The sequence below is a fragment of the Hevea brasiliensis genome, chromosome 1, assembly GCF_030052815.1.
Source record: "Hevea brasiliensis isolate MT/VB/25A 57/8 chromosome 1, ASM3005281v1, whole genome shotgun sequence".
NCBI classification, from domain to species: domain Eukaryota; kingdom Viridiplantae; phylum Streptophyta; class Magnoliopsida; order Malpighiales; family Euphorbiaceae; genus Hevea; species Hevea brasiliensis.
The window spans coordinates 38,895,683-38,916,739 of NC_079493.1; the positions used below are offsets into that span (position 1 = coordinate 38,895,683).

Below are 21,057 nucleotides of genomic sequence, written 5' to 3' on the forward strand. Positions count from 1 at the left end.
TTGCTCTATTATTTATATTGTTTCTTTCATGAATTATTAGTTTCATTCACAAATCTTATTATTTTTAATTTTTATTTTACTTTTCTTACTCTATTAAGCACAACAAAATAGCCGATCCCAAATTTTTGAGATAAATGCTTAGTTGAGTTGAGTTGTATTAAGTACAACAAAATTAAAATAATTAATTTTTTTTATAAAAAAGAGTTAAACTGATATAAATTATGAATAAAATTAAAATGATCAAATAAAAATTAATATTATACTATAATCAATTAATATAAAGTCAATCTACATTCTCTATATAAAATCATCCAAATACACAATATACACTCTTTTATATAGTTAATGCAATTTTTTCTTAAAAAGTTAAAAACTGTCTTTCAAATCTTTACTATAAGGGTTAGCGGTCATTCTTTCCATTTCCTTTTTATTTGCTTTTTTCATTGAATTATTTTTCTATTTTATTTAAATAACTATATTCTTATACATAAAAATAGAATCACATTGAAAATTTAATTACAAGCAAGAATAATTGAAAATATTAGCAGAAACCAAATAAAAAAATATAATGTATGCAATAATTTGATCAATAAATCAAATGTTAAAATGTCTAAGTTTGTAATCTTATCAAATTAGGTAGTAATTTAATATTACCCAATTTATTTAACTATAGTATTAGTAAATTTTAAATTATTTTTTAAATAAAATAATATTACTATATTTTAAATAAAGTAATTACATAAACTATCATTAATTTATTTATAAAAAAATTATAGTTTTTAAATAATTTTGCTATACATTAATTTAAAAAGTTTAAATTTATTTAAATAAATTTAATTAAGCCAAAATTTTTAAAAAAATAATTTAATAACAAATAAATATATATATATATATATATATATATATATATATATATATATATATATATATATATATGCCCTTTGAGGAGGGCTATATTCCTTAAAACTGTCCACGTGGTACTTCTTAAACAAATTAGTTAAAACTTTTCTGAAAATATTTTAAAGAAACAATATTTCTAAAAAGACTTATGAAAAATAATATTTTAAAAAATCTCTTACAAATCAATTTTTTTCTCAATAAAAAACAAGAGAAAATATTTTGAAGGGAAATATTTAAATAGTAATTCTAAAATACCATATTAAAATTGGTTGATATAACCCCAATGATCCAACCAGATAAATCAGTAAAATTTAAATTATTTTTTAAATAAAGTGATTTTATTATATATATTTTAAATAGAAATTATCATTAATTTATATAAAAAAAATAATTCAATAAATTATTTTTAATAAATTACACTAAAAAACTAATTAAAAAATGTACCCTTAAAACAGCTCAAAATTATTTAAATTAAATTAATTAAAAGAAAATTTTGAATGAAAATTATATAATAGTAATAATAATTCATCATTATTTAAAAGGTTAAATTAATTAAAAAACAAAATTTAAATTGCAACTAACACATTAAATTACACATCCTGACACACTCGTAATCCAACTCTGAAGGCCATATCTGCTTTTGATACTTATAAATTGAGTAAAATCAATTTCATGCGGAGACACAAGCATAGACTATAATTAAAAGTCTTAAAAATTTAGGTCGTAACATAAAATTGAAATAAAGCCTTTCCTAGGATTTCATGCATAAGCGAGGGGAAGCATTACTAGAAAACAGCAAAGCGGGAGTAGCAGCTAAGTAAAACTAAACTAACCACATCTACTAGTAGTAGCGTGTGCCAGTGTCGTAAACACGGCCCCCATGATATGGACTTCTAGTCTCAAATCCTTGATCCCTGGAACCCCCAAGAAATCGAGCCCGTTCCCTGTATGATTCAAAATTATCAGTGTTATAGGCTCGGTGAGCTTCATTGATAACAGCTGAGGATGCAACTCCACTGTAACCATGAGGATCACCAGGGCCCATGCCACTGCTGGGATAACGGTCCACCATGTTTTGTTGATATTGTTGTTGTCGTGCATGTGACTCCTTGCGGAGGAACTCACCTCTACGGCTGGCATGTCGGGCTCGCAATGCTGCTAGTTGTTCTTGATACTGATTATTTATCGCATTTAACTTCTGGGGAAAAAAAATATATAAAATACCATTTCATGAGGTTTTGATTATAATGCAAACCCAATAATATCTTTAAATTTTATGCATAATCAAGTACATGAATATACCAACTTCATCCCCTTCCACCATTTTTATTATCCCTTCTATTTCATTTTCATCAAAGGGTTATTCAGTGAGATTGTGTCACCACAGAAAAACAATAGATAACACAAAGGACATGTGATACCATAAAAAGTTGAAACAAATTTATTTTTCTTCACATATTTTATAGCATTTAACTCATCAAGGAAAAACCGAAGTCATCAAAACTTGCACTGCATTATGGACAAGATAAACTTGTTTAATGTAACATTAGTGCACTTGGACCCATCTAATCTCATATGTAAAGATTTACTACCGCTTAACCCATGTTTGATTCCATATATAATAAGGGAAAAAGATAATTTTTTTTCTTGATAAGTATAAAATGCTATTAACTTGTTCTAATTAGATACAAGATTTATTGAAGAGAGCTCCTGAAGTAAGGGGACCCATAGCCCTGATACACAGATTGTAAACAGCAGATTTTGTTGAGATCAAAAAGGCAAAAAAATAAGGAACAGTACCCAAAAGAAATTTTAAAAGATCTGAGATTGTGTACACGTATAAGAAAAGAAATGTCTCTTATGAAAGTTGATGAAGAACAATTTGAAAAAAAAAAAAAAAACACTTTTAATTTTGTTACACCCCTAATCTACTCATCTTGAAAATCTAGCTGTTCTGTTCAACCTATAAACACCTAACAAGCATGACAAATTAACTGCCCGCACTAAAACCATTCCTCCCAAAATGCTGCTGCCAACATTGAAAATGCTCTACCTCATACCATTAGACAACATAAAGCATCCAAAAAGAGAACTATATCCTCTTTGCAACTGGCAATATTCAGTGTAAATGAACCAGCGTCTACATCAATGACACATGTAACACCAACTAGATGGTCTAAAATCCTTTTTCATTAAAGTACCCATTTTTTCATTAAAGTACCCGCTTAAGATTAGACCCACAAGCAGCAGTTCAACCAAAAAATGACACCTCTAAATGAAGCATACCAAACTAATTTCCAACAAAATCTATGATCCATTTCTCCTTTCAAGGTCAAATAGAACATCTTATGAGATGCAAAAACATCTTCCTAATATTCGGTTTGTCAATGAGCTTGAAACTACTTTTGAAAATCACATTTTAGATGATGTTACAAAAAGAAGTTTGAAAACTTAGTTTGGCTGTTTAGGAGGCTTTATAAATAAAACAACTAAATTTAACTTAAAACATTTTTTATGTCCTCTAATCAACAAATTCAAAATGGTAATTTTTTGTCAATACTAATAGCAACGCCCAATAGACCCTAACTATCAACCCTATTGATTAATCCTCATACGTCACCTGTAATCTCTACTATATCACTCCCTTCCCATAAAAGTCTTTACAGCTACACCTTGTCCTTTACTACCTTGGCCCAGGGTAGGAGAAAAGCAGCCAGTCTCAAATCACCTTTCTGCCATCTTCAAAGTGATTGACAGGAAATTATAATGGCTATACTTTATTTCAGTAAGAGAAAATGGATATTTCTTTTGATACCAAATCTTTTTTGTCCAAACTTCAGTTACAAACTTACAAGGGACTCCCTTTCTTCCATTATATAAATTGCCATTCCCAATTTCCCGTAACATCCTATTTGCACACCCACATTCCATACAAGACACTAGCAAACAACGCAAAAGAAAAAATAAAAATAAAATAAAATCTCCAACATAAGGATTAAATGAGTATAGATTAACCTGACTCATTTTGGAGAATTTTTTCGTTAGACCATGAAGGAGAAACAAACTAAAGAATCTATAATATAAACTGACCTCTCTGTGTCTGGCATTTTCTGCATCCTCAGTGTCATTCTGTTCCTTGGCTAGTTTTACAATGTCATCAAGGAATTTCTGCTCAATTCCTTCAAAAGTCTGCAACAAAGGTTTTTCTTCAAAGCCATTTTGCATGTCTCCTTCATGTGGTCCAAATCTAGGATCATTAACGCCTTGCTTCTCTAATGCTAGTTTTGGCTCTGGTCCTGGCCCTGGCCCCTTTCCCTGAAAATAGGATCTTGATGCATCAACCCCTTGACCTACATCAGATACATATCCCTAAGTATTCAAAATTCACAGTTTACAGACTTTCGGAACATGATAACAATCTTTTGCAAAATCTAAGATATGAGAGACAATGTATGTAAAGACTATTGAAAATAGGCAAGTAAATCGTCTCTAATAAGCAACAGTTCAAAGTGATGTAACTTCTACCCATCACTACAAGATGAATAAAAATAAAGAAATTTTAGGAAGAAATTATTAACATCACAAATATAAGCAAATGGGACAGTATAACTTCTACCCATTAAAATACACATCATATTATTACCTTCACTGAAACTTTGTGATGCCATCGGATTTGAAACTTTTGATTCATCTCTTTCCCATCTCCATTGTCCTTCTGCTTTTAAAGTTGCATATGGGCGCTCTCTCTCAGGAGTGAAGGCCTCTAGTCGTCCTTGGAAATGATCAGTATCAGACCTGTTTTCCATCCTCTGAGCAGAAATACGCTGCATCTGAGCACCAGCATATGCATTGGCACCAGGATCAGCATACTGTACCTGCCGCCTCATTTTTGCTTAAAAAGAAGAGCTTGTCTTGTGAATGAAACACACATCACAGCCAGTAAAATCAAAGCAAGTAATTTAAATCACAAACAACCATCAAATTTGGCGAGAGACAGCTATACCTAATGTGGAAACACAAAATTTAAAATTAAATGCCCATTTGGCCATTTGGGTTAGCAGGTATCTTGAAATTGAATCTCCTTAGGCTCTAAAATTGAACTAAAATTTTTCAAACAAGCACTTTCCACCATTAATCTTGCAAATGAGAAAATAAATAACCTACGGATTATAAAAAATATCAAATCCATCATTTTTAACATTAAAAAGCACAAAACTATTGAAAAAAAAAATAGGACTAAGAGAAATCAATGTGAATTTCCTTACCGCAATTTGATTTCTTATTTTGGTTATTGTCTTCTTCTTCTCCCTTTTGGAGCTCGAGATCAAACCAGCAACACGAGAGACTACTACTTATCGGTCGTTTTTTCGAACCAAAATGATAAAAGGACGGAAATGGGTCAGGCTCTCACTATAGCTTAGGAATGACCCGGAAAATTGTTCTGCCTCAATTTTAAACTTACTAATATTTTAAATACGAGTAATTTTTATCTGTTCCTTCAACTTTGAGTGTGTTTTACTTTTTGTCATCTTCATTTTATTACTATCAAAATTTTTAAATATTAAAATGATTTATAAAAAAATTAAAATTTTTAAGATACTCATAATAACAGCTAAAACTTTTTTTTATATTATAATCAAATCTTATTTAATTATAACGGTCATAATTAAAGAGGTTAAATTAAATTTAAAAAAGTAACGATCTTAAAATTTTATTTGATAAATAAAATAGTACATTAACTTAAATTTTATATTTAAATATTTTTTATTTATAATATAAAATATATTTACAATATAAAATATATTTTACATTCATTTTTAATTGAAATTTTATATTAAAAATTTATTTTTATTAATTAAAATATATTTTAATATAATAATAATTCGATAATTACATAATAACAAAGTAATAATAAATAATCATATTTCAATTTTTTTTAATTGTTAATTACATAAAGTAATTACATTGAAATAAAATAATAATTTTTATATAATAACAATAAATTTTAAAATTTCTTTCTAGTTGTCGGTTGCACAAGTTTTTTTTTTTCAGTTATCAGTTTATTATTAGGTATATTAATTTTTCTAAATTTATAAATAATTAATATAATTTTAAAAAAATTAACTATTATTTTTATTTATAAAATTACTATGCTCGATTTTTAATTTTAATGGTTGTTTTATTTTGATATGTGATTAATTACTTTGTGTAATTGATAACCAAAAAAAAAAAATTAATATAATTATTTTATAATTACTTTATTATTATATATTTACTTTATTATTATGAATTTTGAATTGTCTATTATATTAAAATATATTTTTAAATCAATAAAATTAATTTTTAATATAAAATTTCAATTAAAAGTAAATATATATTTTATATTATAAATATATTTTATATAATAAATTAAAAATATTTAAATATAAAGTTTAAATCAATAAACTATTTTATTAATTAAATAAAATTTTAAAAATTATATTATAATTTATTGTTACTTTCTCAAATTTAATTTATTCTCTTTTGCTACAGTTGTGATAATTAATTAAATTTTGACTATAAAACAAAAATATTTTGACTACAATCATAAAAAGTGTAAAAGTTTTAGATTTTTTTTTCATCTAATAGGCTTTTTAAAAGTTTAGACTAAAATCTCTTACGCCAAAATCCAATCTAATTTCTTATAAACACTTGTATAGTGGTGTCATGCTGCTATAAAAAAAAAAAAAAAACCATCATACTGTAAAAGATTGCCATATAAGCTTAAAAATTTGCTCACAAAATTAAGTCATTTGGTTTAGTGATAAACTTAAAAACTGGTCATCAGTCATATTTTGTAAACCACATAGCTTAGTTGTTTGTTAAATAACATCTACTTCACACTTAGATATTAATTACTTCAGAATTTAATTTTAAAATAACATTCACTTGACATTCTATTTATTATTTTAAAATTTTAAAATTTAAAACTTCATCTTCCTCCTTTTTATCCATTTTACTTATATTTTTTACTTTTTTTCTTATTTTATTCTTTAATTAGTATATATGAAATAATTTAAAAAAATAAAACAAATAATTTATTAATAATTAAACTTTAAAATTAAATGGTATTTATATCAAATTAAGCTTTAAACTTTAAAATTAAATGATATTTATTTCGGTTGCTATTAAATTATTTATTTATTAATACTTGAAAATAGATTCATTTCTTATCGGTTTTTACCGTATAGGTAAACTGTACAAATAAAAATACTAAAATAGGGTGACATTTAACTAAATTACGGGAAATGGGTGATTGAGAGTCAATTTGTAAAAAAAAGCTAATCAAAATAGCGTCATGACAATATATATATATATAAAAAAAAAAAAAACAAAAAGACGCTACAGCATTTTTGCCGAATAATGCACCAAAATGCCAATAAGAATGGCGTCCTCCCTTGGACCAAAATGCTCACTTAAATTTATTTAATATTATTAATATAAATAAATGTGTAAAATATGTTTTTGTTTCTAGTTAAAAAATAATAATATATGTACAATATGTTTTGTTGTTAATAGATAAATAATAATAATTATTTATATAATATTTGAACCATGTTATTGGGAATTTTTTTGTTTTATTTTTGAAAACATGTAATATTGTATTTTTAAAAATATATTAATTTTATAAATGAAAAATATTAAAGTATAAAATTTTAATCGTTGATAAATAAAATATATAAAATAATTATAATATGTTAGTTAAAAAAATATTTTAAAAATTAATTTAAAGTATGAAATTTAAATCGTATTTTTTGCTTTAACATTCACATAATATAATGTACAAAAAATGAGAAGTTAAATAAATTATTTTCTTTAAAATATTAAAATTTAAGTCATATGAGAGAGAAAAAAAAATGATAAACAAAATCTATTATCCTGAATTAAATTAATTTGCATGTGATATTAATTCTATTTAAATAAAAAAAAAGTTAACTAGCTTAAGTCGTGCACTATGGCTCGAACCTCGAACTAAGGAATACCCTCTAATACTAGTAGCCATATATTCTAATTAAACACATTGTAGGACTTTTATGTACTAACTCCATAAATAATTACATTATATATTTTTGTTATCAAATATGATTAAAATTTTATACTTTAATATTTTTAATGTATAAAAATAATATATTTTTTAAAATACAATATTAACATGTTTTCAAAAATAAAACAAAAAAATTCCCAATAACATAGTTCAAATATTATATAAATTATTATTTTTTATCTATTAACAACAAAACATATTGTACATATATTATTTTTTTTATCTACAAACAAAAACATATTTTACACATTTATTTATATTAATAATATTAAAAAAATTTAAGTAAGCATTTTGATGCAAGGGAGGACGCCATTCTTATTGGCGTTTTGGTGCATTGTTCTAGGAGCTGCAAAAACGCTATTATGATTAGCGTTTGGGTGTCAAAATTCTGTGCCTATTTCTATTTTGTTGCTGCACGCTATTAATATTAGTGTTTTGATGTCGGATGCTATTAATATTAGAGCTTCTTTGTGTTTTTTTATACATATATTGTCTTGACATTATTTTGATTAGCGTTTTTTTACAAATTCACTTCCAATCACCCCTTTTCTGTAATTTAGTTAAATGTTACCCTATTTTAGTATTTTTATTTGTACAGTATACCTGTATGGTAAAAATCCACATTTTTCATTTCTATTGAATATTGAGTATGTATAGAGCTTATTAAAATGTCTTTCCTTTTCACTTACTTATATCGGCAATTTAATTGTTCTTTATTTTTTAAAATTTGCACAGTTATTTTTTAATTATTTGTTATGTTTTGTTTTTCAAATCCATTATATTTATGTTCATAATGATTAATTGTTTTTCAAATTCTTTGTGTTTTTTTAAATAATTATAGACTATACTTTAAAAAATAAATATTTTTGTAAAAAAAAATAGAGTTTAGATATCAAATTACCAAAACAAAAAATTATGTCATTACCTATATAATTTTTCTATGATTTTATATAGTTAAATGAATGTTTTCCAATTGCTAAGAAGTATAAAAGATTCGATTTTAGAAGGATAAACTAAAGACATCAATAAAAAATAATCTGAGAAGAAAAAAAATGAAATTCACAAATTACAAATTTATTTTGACTTTTAATTTATTATTATTATTATTATTATTATTATTATTAGCATAATATTTAAGATTTTATTTTTAGCATATTTATTATTATATTTACTATTATGGACAAATTCTTTGTAATAATATGTAATCTGTTTTTAAATACAATTATACCATAAAATTATTGCATTGTTACATTCTTATGAAGGAAAATTTAGAGGAAAATAATTAATAATTATTTAAAAATAAAATTTAAATTTGATTTTATTTGGTATATAATTATTCAAAAATTTATTAAATTTAAATTGTATTTAACATAATTAATTAAGAATTTTATTATTAACAAAATTTTATAGTATGTTTTTGAAATATAAAATTTCAAAAAAATAAATATTAAATTATATTTTTCAAATAAAAAATAAATAAGCTGCGTAACATGCAAGCCAAACAACCAGTTATTTTCTGAATTTAAACTCATTTCAAACTTGATTATGTGCTATGCAATCCTAAGGGGGTAAGCGAATCAAACTATTTGAGAGCTGCTTGAGACTCGGCTTGGTTTGGTTTTATTAGAAACTAAGCCAAGTTCAAACTTTTTTTTTTAGGTTTGTTTAATCAACAATGCCAAACTTGAGTTTCGCAGTATTCAGCTTATTAAAACTCATGAACGAACTCATTTATAAGCTTACAAGCTAGCTTATGAGAATGCTCATTAAATAGGCTCGTAAACAGACTTATTAGTAAAAACATTTATATTACTTATTTTATTTTATTATACTATAAATATTTATTATTTTATTTATGAATGTTCTAAAAATAATATATTGTTTAAAACTATGACATAATTAATATATAAAATGTATTTTATTAAATATAGTTATTAATAGTAATTTAAATTTAATTTTTCTATAAAATTAAGTTATATTTTATATGAGAGTTAATCAAAACTATATATTTAAATTTTATAAATCGAAACATGAAACTTACTCTATAAATGAGTCAAACTACTTGTAAGCTGCTCGAGATTCAATTCAATAAAAGTTTGGTTTGGCTCTACTCATTTAAAGCTTGTTTTCTAAATAAAATAAGTTTGAGCTTATTGATATTCGACTTGAACTCTATATGATTTGAGCTCGAACTTAAAAGAATTTTGATGAACCAAGCTAGAGCACTTCAAATCTTGGCGCAACTCGGTTCATTTACACTCCTATAAACCTATCCTAATAGTGTTTTACCCGACTGAATATCTTAAAAATATCCAATCCATTGTGATCCATAATTATACATGTTTATGCTGATTTTAGCTTTCTGATAAATTATTATTTCCTTTTTAAGATTGAACAATACTACCTAGTCAATTATAAGTATTTAATTTTTATATGGTAATTATTTTATGGTGATGGCAAGCAAAAATGACTTGGAAGGAGGAAAAAAGGAACACCAAAAACAAAGAAACGGAATAAATAAGTGCTTAAAACAATAATATAATAATATAGGTGTGTGTGTTCAAAGATGAAGGTCCTAAATGATGAGTCAAGCTTTCAGGAGGCTTTAAGGGGGTGGACTAGGCCTTACAAAACTCTTTTAATAATATGTTAGCCGAAATGGTACCTTAGGTAGGGTACTTTAAGTATCTTATTAGCTATCTATGAGTACTATATTAGCTATCTGTAAATATAATTGACCACCTCTCTTATTTTGGCCACATTTGAAGTAATAGGTGAAATTTTGTAGTAAAATTAGTTGCATTAAAAACTAGATATTCTAAGCATTCCATTAATAGTTGGCTCTTCAAAATCAAAGTTAAAACTATAGTGTTAGTGAACTGGGGAGCCCAAAGTGCCTCCCAAAACCTTAAGGCAATGAGTCTATGCGTCCTTTTTATTTATATGTCTCTTACTGATTCCATCTTTTTTCCGATGTGGAAATTCCATAATTGTATATTCCCAATAATCTTCACCTCAAATATGAATTTCTTCTGCATTGGGTTCACCGGGCCTGGTCTCCCCTCAAACGAAAGCCTTTTTTTTTTTTAATTTGAGTATTACGGTGTCACCAAAAGCCCCAATTACTCTACTAAAGCCACTCAAGCATGCACCTTTAAGAGCCACACTGGAGCCATCACGTGTTCCACCATCAAGTGTACTGAGAGTCCCCATTCCATTGATCTGCTCTTCTCCAGAAGAGTGTCTTCTTACTCCATTGGGCCTACTCGGGTCTCCTGACTCTTCCATCCACATTTCAGAGCACCACGGGAATCACTAAATGTCATTTCCATACTCGTCCCTTGCCAAACCATCAGCTCTGATACCACTTGTTAAAAATCTAGGGAGTCCAAAGGGCCTAAGGAGATTCTTTTCTTAATGGATCTTGTGAAAGAACACATTAATAGGCTTGACACCACATCCAACCTAAAACCTTAAAGCAATGTGTTTATGCATTCTTCCCACTTATATATCTCTCACTTATCCCATCTCTTTTTCAATGTGGAAATTCTACACTTATATACTTCCAACAGATACAGATATGACCATCTAAGGTGTACCATATTAAGAATCCTCCTTCGACTATTGTGGTATCCTATAGGTTACATTACTTGCTGCATGAAAGGTGTATAAGGTGAATTTGTACATTTAACCTTATTTTATTTTATAGATATATATGTTCAAATTTGGGATAGATTGTAATCCCTTATTTTAAAATTAGAATAAATTTTAAGAGTTGTCCATGAACTTCAAAGGTTGTGATACAAATGCCTCTAAACTTAAAAATGTAATGTAAAATTCCTTAAACTTTAAAATTTTATACAATAAAATCCTTTTAACCTTTAAAGTTGGTTTATAAGTAACACACTAATTTATATGGACAATCCAAAATGGCAATAATATAGACAAGTTCGAGTGGCGATAACGTAGATAATTTTTGTTGTTTAAAATCCCTCTAATAAATTGCTATATTTATTATCTCATACGGCTGAGATTCTTTCATATGATTGATCTGTGAAGAAAATTATAGCCGGTTTTGCTAATGTCACATAGAAGAGAGAAAATTGTCCACGTCATCGCCATTTTTTATTGTACGCATGGCTATGAGAATAAAGGATTTTACTAAGCAAAATTTTAAAATTCAAGGAGTTTTACATTATATTTTAAAATTCAAAAACAGTTCTTGTAACGCCCTCACTTTAGGTAGTCCATACATTCTACTATTTCGATGACTAACGTCTATTCGGATAGTCAGAATGTCTGGAACTACACTCAAACTAGAATGAGGAAACATAAATTGACTAAATAAAGACTTAGTAAAATTAAAGAAAAGTAAAGAAAGCGAAGTACAACTCGGTTAAACGAGCCGAAGTCACGGCAATGGGTGACCGTACTAGGAAGCAACTGTGAAAACAGTTGCTACCCCAAACCCCCAAGGAATCTTGTGACATAAATATTTGGTAAATTAGAGGATTTATGAAGATTAAATGATATCAAAAATGTCAAAGAAAATTTAAAAAAAATTATTTATTGGTACAGACAAAAAATAACCCGATGAGCATAACGAAGGGTATTTTAATCATTTCAACTCCAGAGTTGAATTTTGACCTAAATGTCAATTAAAATAAGAGAGATTAAAACACATAAAATAAATTAAATCATGAATTATGATATGGAAATTGGGAAAAGGAAAGGAAAAGAAAAAGAAATATATTATTGCATGGGCATGATGTCATAATGACATCATTTAAATTATTTTGCCAATGGGAAATTTACAAATGGTTATTAAGGGATAAGAAGAGTTAAAAGAAGACAAAAATTAATTTGAAATCATCTTCTTCTTCCTCTTGCTTCCATAGCCGAACCTCTCAACCAAAATCTCTTTCATTTTTCCTTCCTCCCAAGCTTGATTCTCCACTTTTCTTCCCATAAAACCCTAAACCATCTTTATTAAAATTTATCCCCACACCTTAGAGAGTTTACCAGTAGCAAAAAGAAGTAGAAATTTGAAGTTTTAAGAGCTTGGAATTGGACACAAGCAAGGTTAGTGCACTAAATAAATTTCTTTTCTTCTTTAACTAGTATAAGCATGCAAAACTAAGTGTAAAATTCATGAAATCAAAAGAAAACCTTGAGTATATGGAAACTTGAATTTCGGCAGCCCTAGGAAGTGAATGGAATCATGGTCTTGATGGTTTGATTTGGGTTAGTGAAGTTGATTAATGAAGTTTAAAGTAGTAGAAATTGATTTGCATGGATGAATGCAGGAGATTGAAACTTTGAAATTAGGGTTTGTGATCATGAATTGGGGATTTTGTCTTATGCTTGAAATTAATCTAATTGAGATGAATTGTTGCTTGTAGAAGTGCCATGAATGCTATGTGTAGTTTTGGAGTTGGAGGAAATTGAAAATTGGGAGTGCTTTCTTGTACAGGTTGTGGGACTCAATGAGTCTAGTTTGGTTTTTTACTTATAACTAAAATTGTGTAGCTTCAATTGGTATGAGGCCAATTGGAGGTGAAACCAGACTCAAAACACTCCATTTTTTATGAAGAAATCATGCCCAAATTCTATCCAAAACTTGATCAAATTACTATTCCAATCCGGCTGACCATACAATGAACCGAGAAAAATGACCAAATGAACAGTACACATTCATTTGGCCATAACTCCCTCTAGACAGGTCTAAATGACCTAAATTTTATACCATTGGAAAGCTTAGACATAGGCATACAACTTCATGAAGAACACAAAAGCCCAGAAATGCCTCTAACTAAACCAAATTACTGGCCCAATTTGGGTCACAAAATTGTGCAGAACTATATTGCCCAGAAATTTCTGAACATAGGCTACCCGACCAGGTTTAGCAAAAAGGCCATAATTTGGTCTACAAAAATCCAAATGTAATGAAATCAATGGCAAAATTTCCACAATCTACAATATTGGTATTTTGACCAAAACCCAGAAATCAAGAGAACTAGGTCAATTGGCTAGGTCAAATTAGTATGCAAATTCTGGAAATTGCCTAAGTGACCACTTGATCCCAGAACAGTCTTTTAGTCATATCTCCTACTAGGAAACTCCAATTGAGATGTGCCAAACTGTTTTAGAAACCTATGAGACAAGGCTCCAACTTTGATTTAGAAACTTGCCTCAAATTTAGAGTGTAAGAACCCTAAAATAGGAGTCAAAACCACCGACCTGAACCTAGAATCCTGTAGACATAAGTTACCTAAATCTAGGCCAGTTCATTGGCTATAACTAATTCTACGAAACTTGAAAAATTGTAGTTCAAAATTTTGAGTGATCATGAGACATAGGGTAACAATTTCTATGAAGAATATTAGGCCTAAAAGTGGCTATAACATGTCCAATTAATTAGACAAAAATGGACTTCAGAATCTACCTGAATCTAGACCCAGAAAGAGACCATGAACCAGTTGTGGTTATTTGACCATAACTTGAGTTCTAAAACTCCGAATGACATGATTCAAAAAGGAAAATAAAGACAAGGCATATTAAAACAACTTCCATGAAGTAAGTGTGGCAAAAAAAGTGGCCCAATCTTAACCAATTTGCTAGATGAATTTAGGACATCAAATCTGAACCTTGAGAAAGGTTCATAAAATGACTTGACATATGACATGGAATGAACTAAAATAATTTGTTAAACATAAGAATAACATGAATAGGCATGTAGTGGCATGAAAATGCTATGGAAACACAATTAGTACATACTATGAAATTATAAATACTTAATAATTCTATTTTGCCCAAAGTACACCTAGACTTATTTATATAACATGGATCGATTATACCAATTAGGGACTACAGATTGCAGTAATGCCCACATGAATGATCATTGACAGATAATATATGTCTGAGATTATTGTTCTACTGGCTTTATGCCTGCCCATTGGCCACAGTGCCTATTATCATTATTGGCTTTATGCCTGCCCGCTGGCATAGTGCCTGACATGACCATGGTATACTTGATAGACATACGGATGTCTAACTAGTATACTCTCGTGTATTTAGTCTTTATAGTCTGTCATAGGTTACTTGGACACAGATATGTGTAATACACTTTAAATTTAAATCAATACATGAAAAGAGTAATAATATGGGATAAATTTTGACAACTGTCTCTGAACTTATCTAGTTGTAACATTACAGTCCCTCATTTTAAAAATGTAACATAAAGCCCCATTAACTTTTAAATTTTGTACAGTAAAATCCCTCTAATCTTCAATTAATAGTTTTTCAGTTAGACGCTGACCTGGACAGTTTCAGCATGGAGCTTAGTCAGTATTTTTTTTTTTCTCTCTCAAGCCATGTGTAAATTGAGTCATTTTTCTCTCTATAGACAGAATAATTTTTCATCTATAAAGAGAATAATTTTACATTTTGCATAAGAGAGGAGAGAGAAATGTTGACTAAGTGCCATGCAGGAGCTATTCACATCAGTTTTTAATTGAAAAATCAATAATTGAAAGTCAGAGGGATTTTACTGTGCAAAATTTGAAAGTTTAGGGGGTTTTATGTTACATTTTAAAGTTAAAGGACTATATTATTATAACTATATAAGTTCAGGGACAGTTGTTAAAATTTATCCTACTAATATGGGTATAATAAGATTGAATATGTAATATATGAATAAAAAAATCCCGATAAATTGTTTGCTCCCAAAGTTTCATAAATATGTAATTACTTAAAAAATTTGGCTAAATTTTATATGGAATAATTATTTCAATTATTAGTTATTTTTTTTCAATTATTGCACCATTAAGCAAAAATACTTAGCGCGATGGATTCTTTCCTCGCGTAGGTACAGGAGACCATCATAGCAATAGCAGTAGCAGTAGAGCGCAGATGGAGAGTAATCAGATCTACTAGAGTGTCGGTCACCTCATCAGTCATTTTGGTAGGGCTAATGTATATATATATGTTAGATGTTGCATTTTGATTATTGTACATAAGTAAATATTATAAATTGTTTTGGGACATGTAATTAAATTTTTGGATTGTATATAATTTGCACATTATTATATGTAAATTTTATAAGAATGAAATGAAATGTATTTTCTTGAAAATTTATATGAGCAATGATGTGATGTATGGACATATGAAATTGATATAAATTTTTTTAACAGGTAAAAATAGAACCCGCCATATACTAATAAAACAGAGTAGACTCAGATACTGAGGAGACACTGTCTGGGTCTCCATAAAAATGAAATGAGATAAAAAAAAATTTTCTACACGTGAAATAATATAATTAAATGGACATTAAATTAATATTGTACACGACAAAAAAAGATATGATGCTCCGGTACCAAATGTAGCAGACCTTACTCGACTACTCTATAGATGGGTGAGAGGTGTTACAGTTCTATTATAACCTTTAACAAGTTTATGGATAACTATTAAAATTTATTCTTTAAAATTATATAAACCTTGTATTTTAAAATAGCTTTTTCTCCCTATTCTACAGCTCACTAGTCTACTTATTATCTTGTCATGAACGATTACAAAAATAGTTTAAAACTTAATTTATTTTGAAAAACAATTTAAAATTTTAGTATATTTTAAGAATAAGTCCATAAGTCCATGACTGTTATTTTTTTTTTTTAAACAAAAGTGTCTTTGCTTTACAAGAGGAGACCACATATAGAAGGATTTTTCTTGTTTAAATCTAGTCCACTATGATCTAAGATAAATATGTAAGACTCATATATTTTATATCTTATATCTTAATAAATAGGTCTCCTCATTTATCTTATGTCTTGAATCCATGATGAACTAGGTGCAAGAATTTCCCATGGAAAAAAATTGTTGTGTTATACGTTCTGGTGGTTATTCAAGGAGAAAATAAAAGGCCAACTGATGGCCATAATGCACACACGGCTAAAATGAAGAGAAGTACGCCATTTTATGGGCAGCAAGAATTTACGAATTAAGCATATTTGTGAGTAAAAGAGGCAGTACAAGGCCACCTTCTACGTTGTTTCTTTTATCCATAAAAGAAGTGCAATTCCAGTAACAAGATTGGAGCCAATTCATCTATTTTCTTTCTCAAGTAATTAAAATTTATTTAATTGTGAACATAATTTGAACTTATATAAAAATGGTATTTACTGTTTGTGCATGCTTGAATCCTGATATATGTGGGCAAAGGAAATGAAATCCTTCCACCAAATGATATGTGAGCAACCTGAAGTCCAAGAACTTTGCATTTTACTCTTAAATCATTACAATATAATCACCTAAAGAAGGTATTTATTAAATAATAAAAAAATATTATTTAATTAATCTATAATTACATTCTATCCATCCATTTGGGTTTGAATTTTACCCATTCATGTTAGGACATTAAAACATTGAAAGCAAGACTCTAAAATTAGATCTTTCTATAAAAAGACAATAGATGAAGAGAGAGGAGGTGTAGCTAGTCACCCTCCAAAATTAAACACAAGTTATTTAAAGAAAGATCGTAATGCAAGCAAATGTTTGCCTCTAAAATTAGAAAGGATAGCCAAATTCTGTGGTGTATGAAAAATTTCCACAAATTTTTTCGGTGCCTAAAACTAGTGACCTGTTTCTATGGCCTCTTAATGGCTATAGAAAATCCCATTCCTTCACTTCCCAATATAACCATCACCCTTTGTCATTGTCTTCTATAAGCAGCCTTGGGTATTCCAAGGTGAGTCAAAATGGCTAATCATGTCACTACAGCCTTGGGCTGCTTTCTCTTATTCACCATCTTCTTCATCATCTCGTTCTGCTCATCTTTCTCGCTTGCCTTGACCGATGCTGAAGCATCTTTCATCGCTCATCGCCAGCTCCTGGCACTCCGTGAGAACGAAGAGCTTCCCAGTGAGTTCGAGTATGAGGTTGATGTTAAAGTAACCTTTGCAAACCAAAGGTTAAAAAGAGCTTACATTGCCCTCCAGGCTTGGAAAAAGGCTATATATTCTGATCCATTTAACACTACCAACAATTGGGTTGGTGCAAATGTTTGTAATTACACTGGTGTGTTCTGTGCACCTGCTCTTAATGACCCAAAATTGAGTGTTGTTGCTGGTGTTGATCTTAACCAAGCTGACATTGCTGGCTACCTTCCACCTGAATTGGGGCTTATGACAGATCTTGCATTGTTTCATATTAACTCCAATAGGTTTTGTGGAGTTGTCCCTGAAAGCTTCTCCAAACTCACACTTATGCATGAGTTTGATATTAGCAACAATCGGTTTGTTGGTTCTTTCCCTAAGGTTGTCTTGAATTGGCCAGATCTTAAGTATCTTGACATCAGATTCAACGATTTCGAAGGCTGTTTGCCTGATGAAGTTTTTGTGAAGGATCTTGATGCATTGTTCGTGAACAACAACAGATTAGGATGCACCATTCCTGAAACTATAGGCAATTCTACAGTTTCTGTTTTCGTGTTGGCTTACAACAATTTCACAGGCTGCATTCCTCACAGTATAGGCAATATGGCCAATTTGAATGAGATCATTTTTGAAGGCAATAACCTTGGCGGTTGCTTCCCGCCGGAGATTGGGAAGCTTTCCAAAGCAACAGTGTTTGATGTAAGCTTCAATCAATTCGTAGGGAACTTGCCGTCTACATTCGCAGACCTGAAAAAGGTTGAGGAATTAGACCTTGGAAACAACAAGCTAACTGGGTTTATGCCTGAGAACATTTGCAAGTTGCCAAGTTTGAAAAATCTCACATTCTCATTTAATTACTTCAAGGGAGAGGCTCAAGCTTGCTTATCAACGAAGGACATTGTGGTGGATGACACTAGTAATTGCTTGGCTGACAGGCCAAATCAGAAGTCCTCAAGGACATGTCTTCCAGTGGTGAGCAGGCCTGTGGATTGCAGCAAGGACAAGTGTGGTGGAGGAGGAGGTGGCTCTTCAACCCCTCATCCCAAGCCACTGTCTCCTAAGCCATCAACACCTTCAGTGCCAAAGTCACAGTCTCCCCCCAGCAGTCCTTCAAAACCTTCACCCACGCCAACCCCACCTTCTCAAACCATTCCAACACCAACACCACCAACATCAACACCAAAACCATCTTCTCCTCAATCCGCTACTACACCACCATCGCCAACACCTGAAGTGTCACTGCCACCACATGACCCGCATTATCCAGCAAATCATGGATTTAAAAAACCTCCAACAGAACCCGAGACACCCAAACCATCGAAATCTAACCCACCAAAATCACCACTGCAACCTGAACCAACATCACCAACACCATCCTCAAAGCCAGAACCTACATCACCTACCACATCCCTACAACCAGAATCTCCACCAGCAGATAACCCAAGTCCTAGTCCTGAAATAACTCCCGTCTCATCTCCACCGTCATTTTCATCTCCTGCACCTCCAGTTCAATCACCTCCTCCACCAACTCCAGTACAGTCTCCACCGCCACCGGTGCTTTCACCCCCTCCACCAGTCCATTCTCCTCCCCCATCACCTCCGATGCAGTCCCCACCTCCACCAGTCCACTCACCACCGCCACCTATTCAATCTCCACCACCACCAGTCTACTCACCTCCACCACCGGTGCACTCCCCACCTCCACCAGTCCAATCACCTCCACCACCGTCTCCACCACTGCCAGTTCATTCCCCACCTCCACCAGTCCACTCACCTCCACCGCCAGTTCATTCCCCACCTCCACCAGTCCACTCACCTCCACAGCCAGTTCATTCCCCACCTCCACCAGTCCACTCACCTCCACCACCATCCCCACCACCACCAGTCCCCTCTCCACCTCCACCTGTTAGCTCACTGCCACCACCAGTGCATTCGCCCCCTCCACATGTTAGTTCACCACCACCACCTGTCTATTCACCCCCACCACCTGTTAGCTCACCACCACCATCACCAACTGCATCTCCTCCTCCTCCTACTGTACAACCTCCACCACTGGTAGACGACATTGTTCTACCACCACACATTGGCTTCCAATATTCGTCCCCACCTCCACCAATGTTCCCAGGCTACTAATTGATATATCCTTAATTTTTGTAGTTCTGAAAAGCTATATGTACACAAACAAAACGCTGATCAGTTGAACTTCCTGACCAGGAAATGCAACTCTTAACAGTGGCCACTGTTGTTTATGGAAAAGAAGTTCATGTCTATTATTTGAGTAGACATTGTATACGATTTCCCTTTTCATTTTCTTTCCCATCTGTATTACAATATCAGTATGGAATTCCAATAACAATAGCAACTTTTTCTTGCATCGATTTCACTGGAGATTCCCTAATCTGATTTTATTTTAATGCAAATAACAAGAACTTCAAATGCATTTTCAAGGCTTTAATACGTGAAATATATAGTTTTAGCTAGTCCTTCATTTGTAGAAACATTTGCACCACTCTTTGCCTATAATGAGTAGGAAAATTATATTTTTGAAGGTGTATAAAATATAAGGGAAGAACTTCTATTCGAACATCAAATTGCAAGATACAAGAGGGAAAATACATATTATAGTCCCTTTAATTATGTTCTAACGAATCTCTAAAATTTTTCTATAATTTTTTTAGCAATACAATTATTCTATGGTTACTTCCCCAATTAATTATGTAAAATTACACTAATCACACTAACGACCCTTCAAACTAAAGGTATTATAGTGTATGCCCACTTAAATTTACGAATTATGTCCCATAAATGGTCATGAGGCTGAGCTTTGGTAAAGGTATCGGTCATTTGATCAATAAAAAATAAAAAAAATGATACTAGATCAATAGTGATTTATGAAAGATGTTTACATATAAAATGGGGTTAATTTTACCTATCCTTACTCAACTTTAGTAGTTATATGAGTTGTATCTCTTAACTTTAAGTTGTATCACAAAAGTCCTTTAACTTTAATTTATGTATTATTAAAATTTTTATAACTTGTTTTTACTAATTTGCCACTTAATTCATTCTATACTTCACTTACCATTGCATATGTCTCACAATTTTAATTTATATCACAAAATCTCTAAATTTGAATTTAAAATA

The 21,057-nt window shown here is 30.2% G+C and overlaps 2 protein-coding genes across 3 annotated transcripts; one reads left to right on the forward strand and one right to left on the reverse strand.

Annotated features, from left to right (window-relative positions):
• Window positions 1–1,511: 1,511 nt before the first annotated feature.
• Window positions 1,512–5,338, reverse strand: LOC110658850 (uncharacterized). 2 transcript variants are annotated; one of them, XM_021816611.2, is made up of 4 exons: window positions 5,166–5,338; window positions 4,544–4,792; window positions 3,991–4,250; window positions 1,512–2,098 (listed from the first exon to the last, which is right to left on the reverse strand). In XM_021816611.2, exons 2-4 carry the CDS (start codon window positions 4,785–4,787, stop codon window positions 1,742–1,744), a joined length of 861 nt encoding a protein of 286 aa, XP_021672303.1. In that variant the 5' UTR covers window positions 4,788–4,792; window positions 5,166–5,338; the 3' UTR covers window positions 1,512–1,741. The 2 variants fall into 2 exon arrangements, with proteins under 2 accessions (XP_021672303.1, XP_021672304.1); XM_021816612.2 differs by having other exon boundaries at window positions 1,512–2,074; window positions 5,166–5,328.
• Window positions 5,339–17,676: 12,338 nt separating this feature from the next.
• LOC110658851 (pollen-specific leucine-rich repeat extensin-like protein 3) lies at window positions 17,677–20,287 on the forward strand. The gene has a single exon (XM_021816614.2). It carries the CDS (start codon window positions 17,737–17,739, stop codon window positions 20,044–20,046), a length of 2,310 nt encoding a protein of 769 aa, XP_021672306.2. The 5' UTR covers window positions 17,677–17,736; the 3' UTR covers window positions 20,047–20,287.
• Window positions 20,288–21,057: the final 770 nt, after the last annotated feature.

Coding starts and splice junctions, on each gene's coding strand:
- LOC110658850 (XM_021816611.2), bottom strand. CDS start 4,787: ATGAGGCGGCAGGTACAGTATGCTGATCCTGGTGCCAATGCATATGCT. Junction 4,251..4,543: donor ATCACAAAGTTTCAGTGAAG/GTAATAATATGA, acceptor TATCTGATGTAG/GTCAAGGGGTTGATGCATCA. Junction 2,099..3,990: donor AAAATGCCAGACACAGAGAG/GTCAGTTTATAT, acceptor TTTTTTCCCCAG/AAGTTAAATGCGATAAATAA.
- LOC110658851 (XM_021816614.2), top strand. CDS start 17,737: ATGGCTAATCATGTCACTACAGCCTTGGGCTGCTTTCTCTTATTCACC.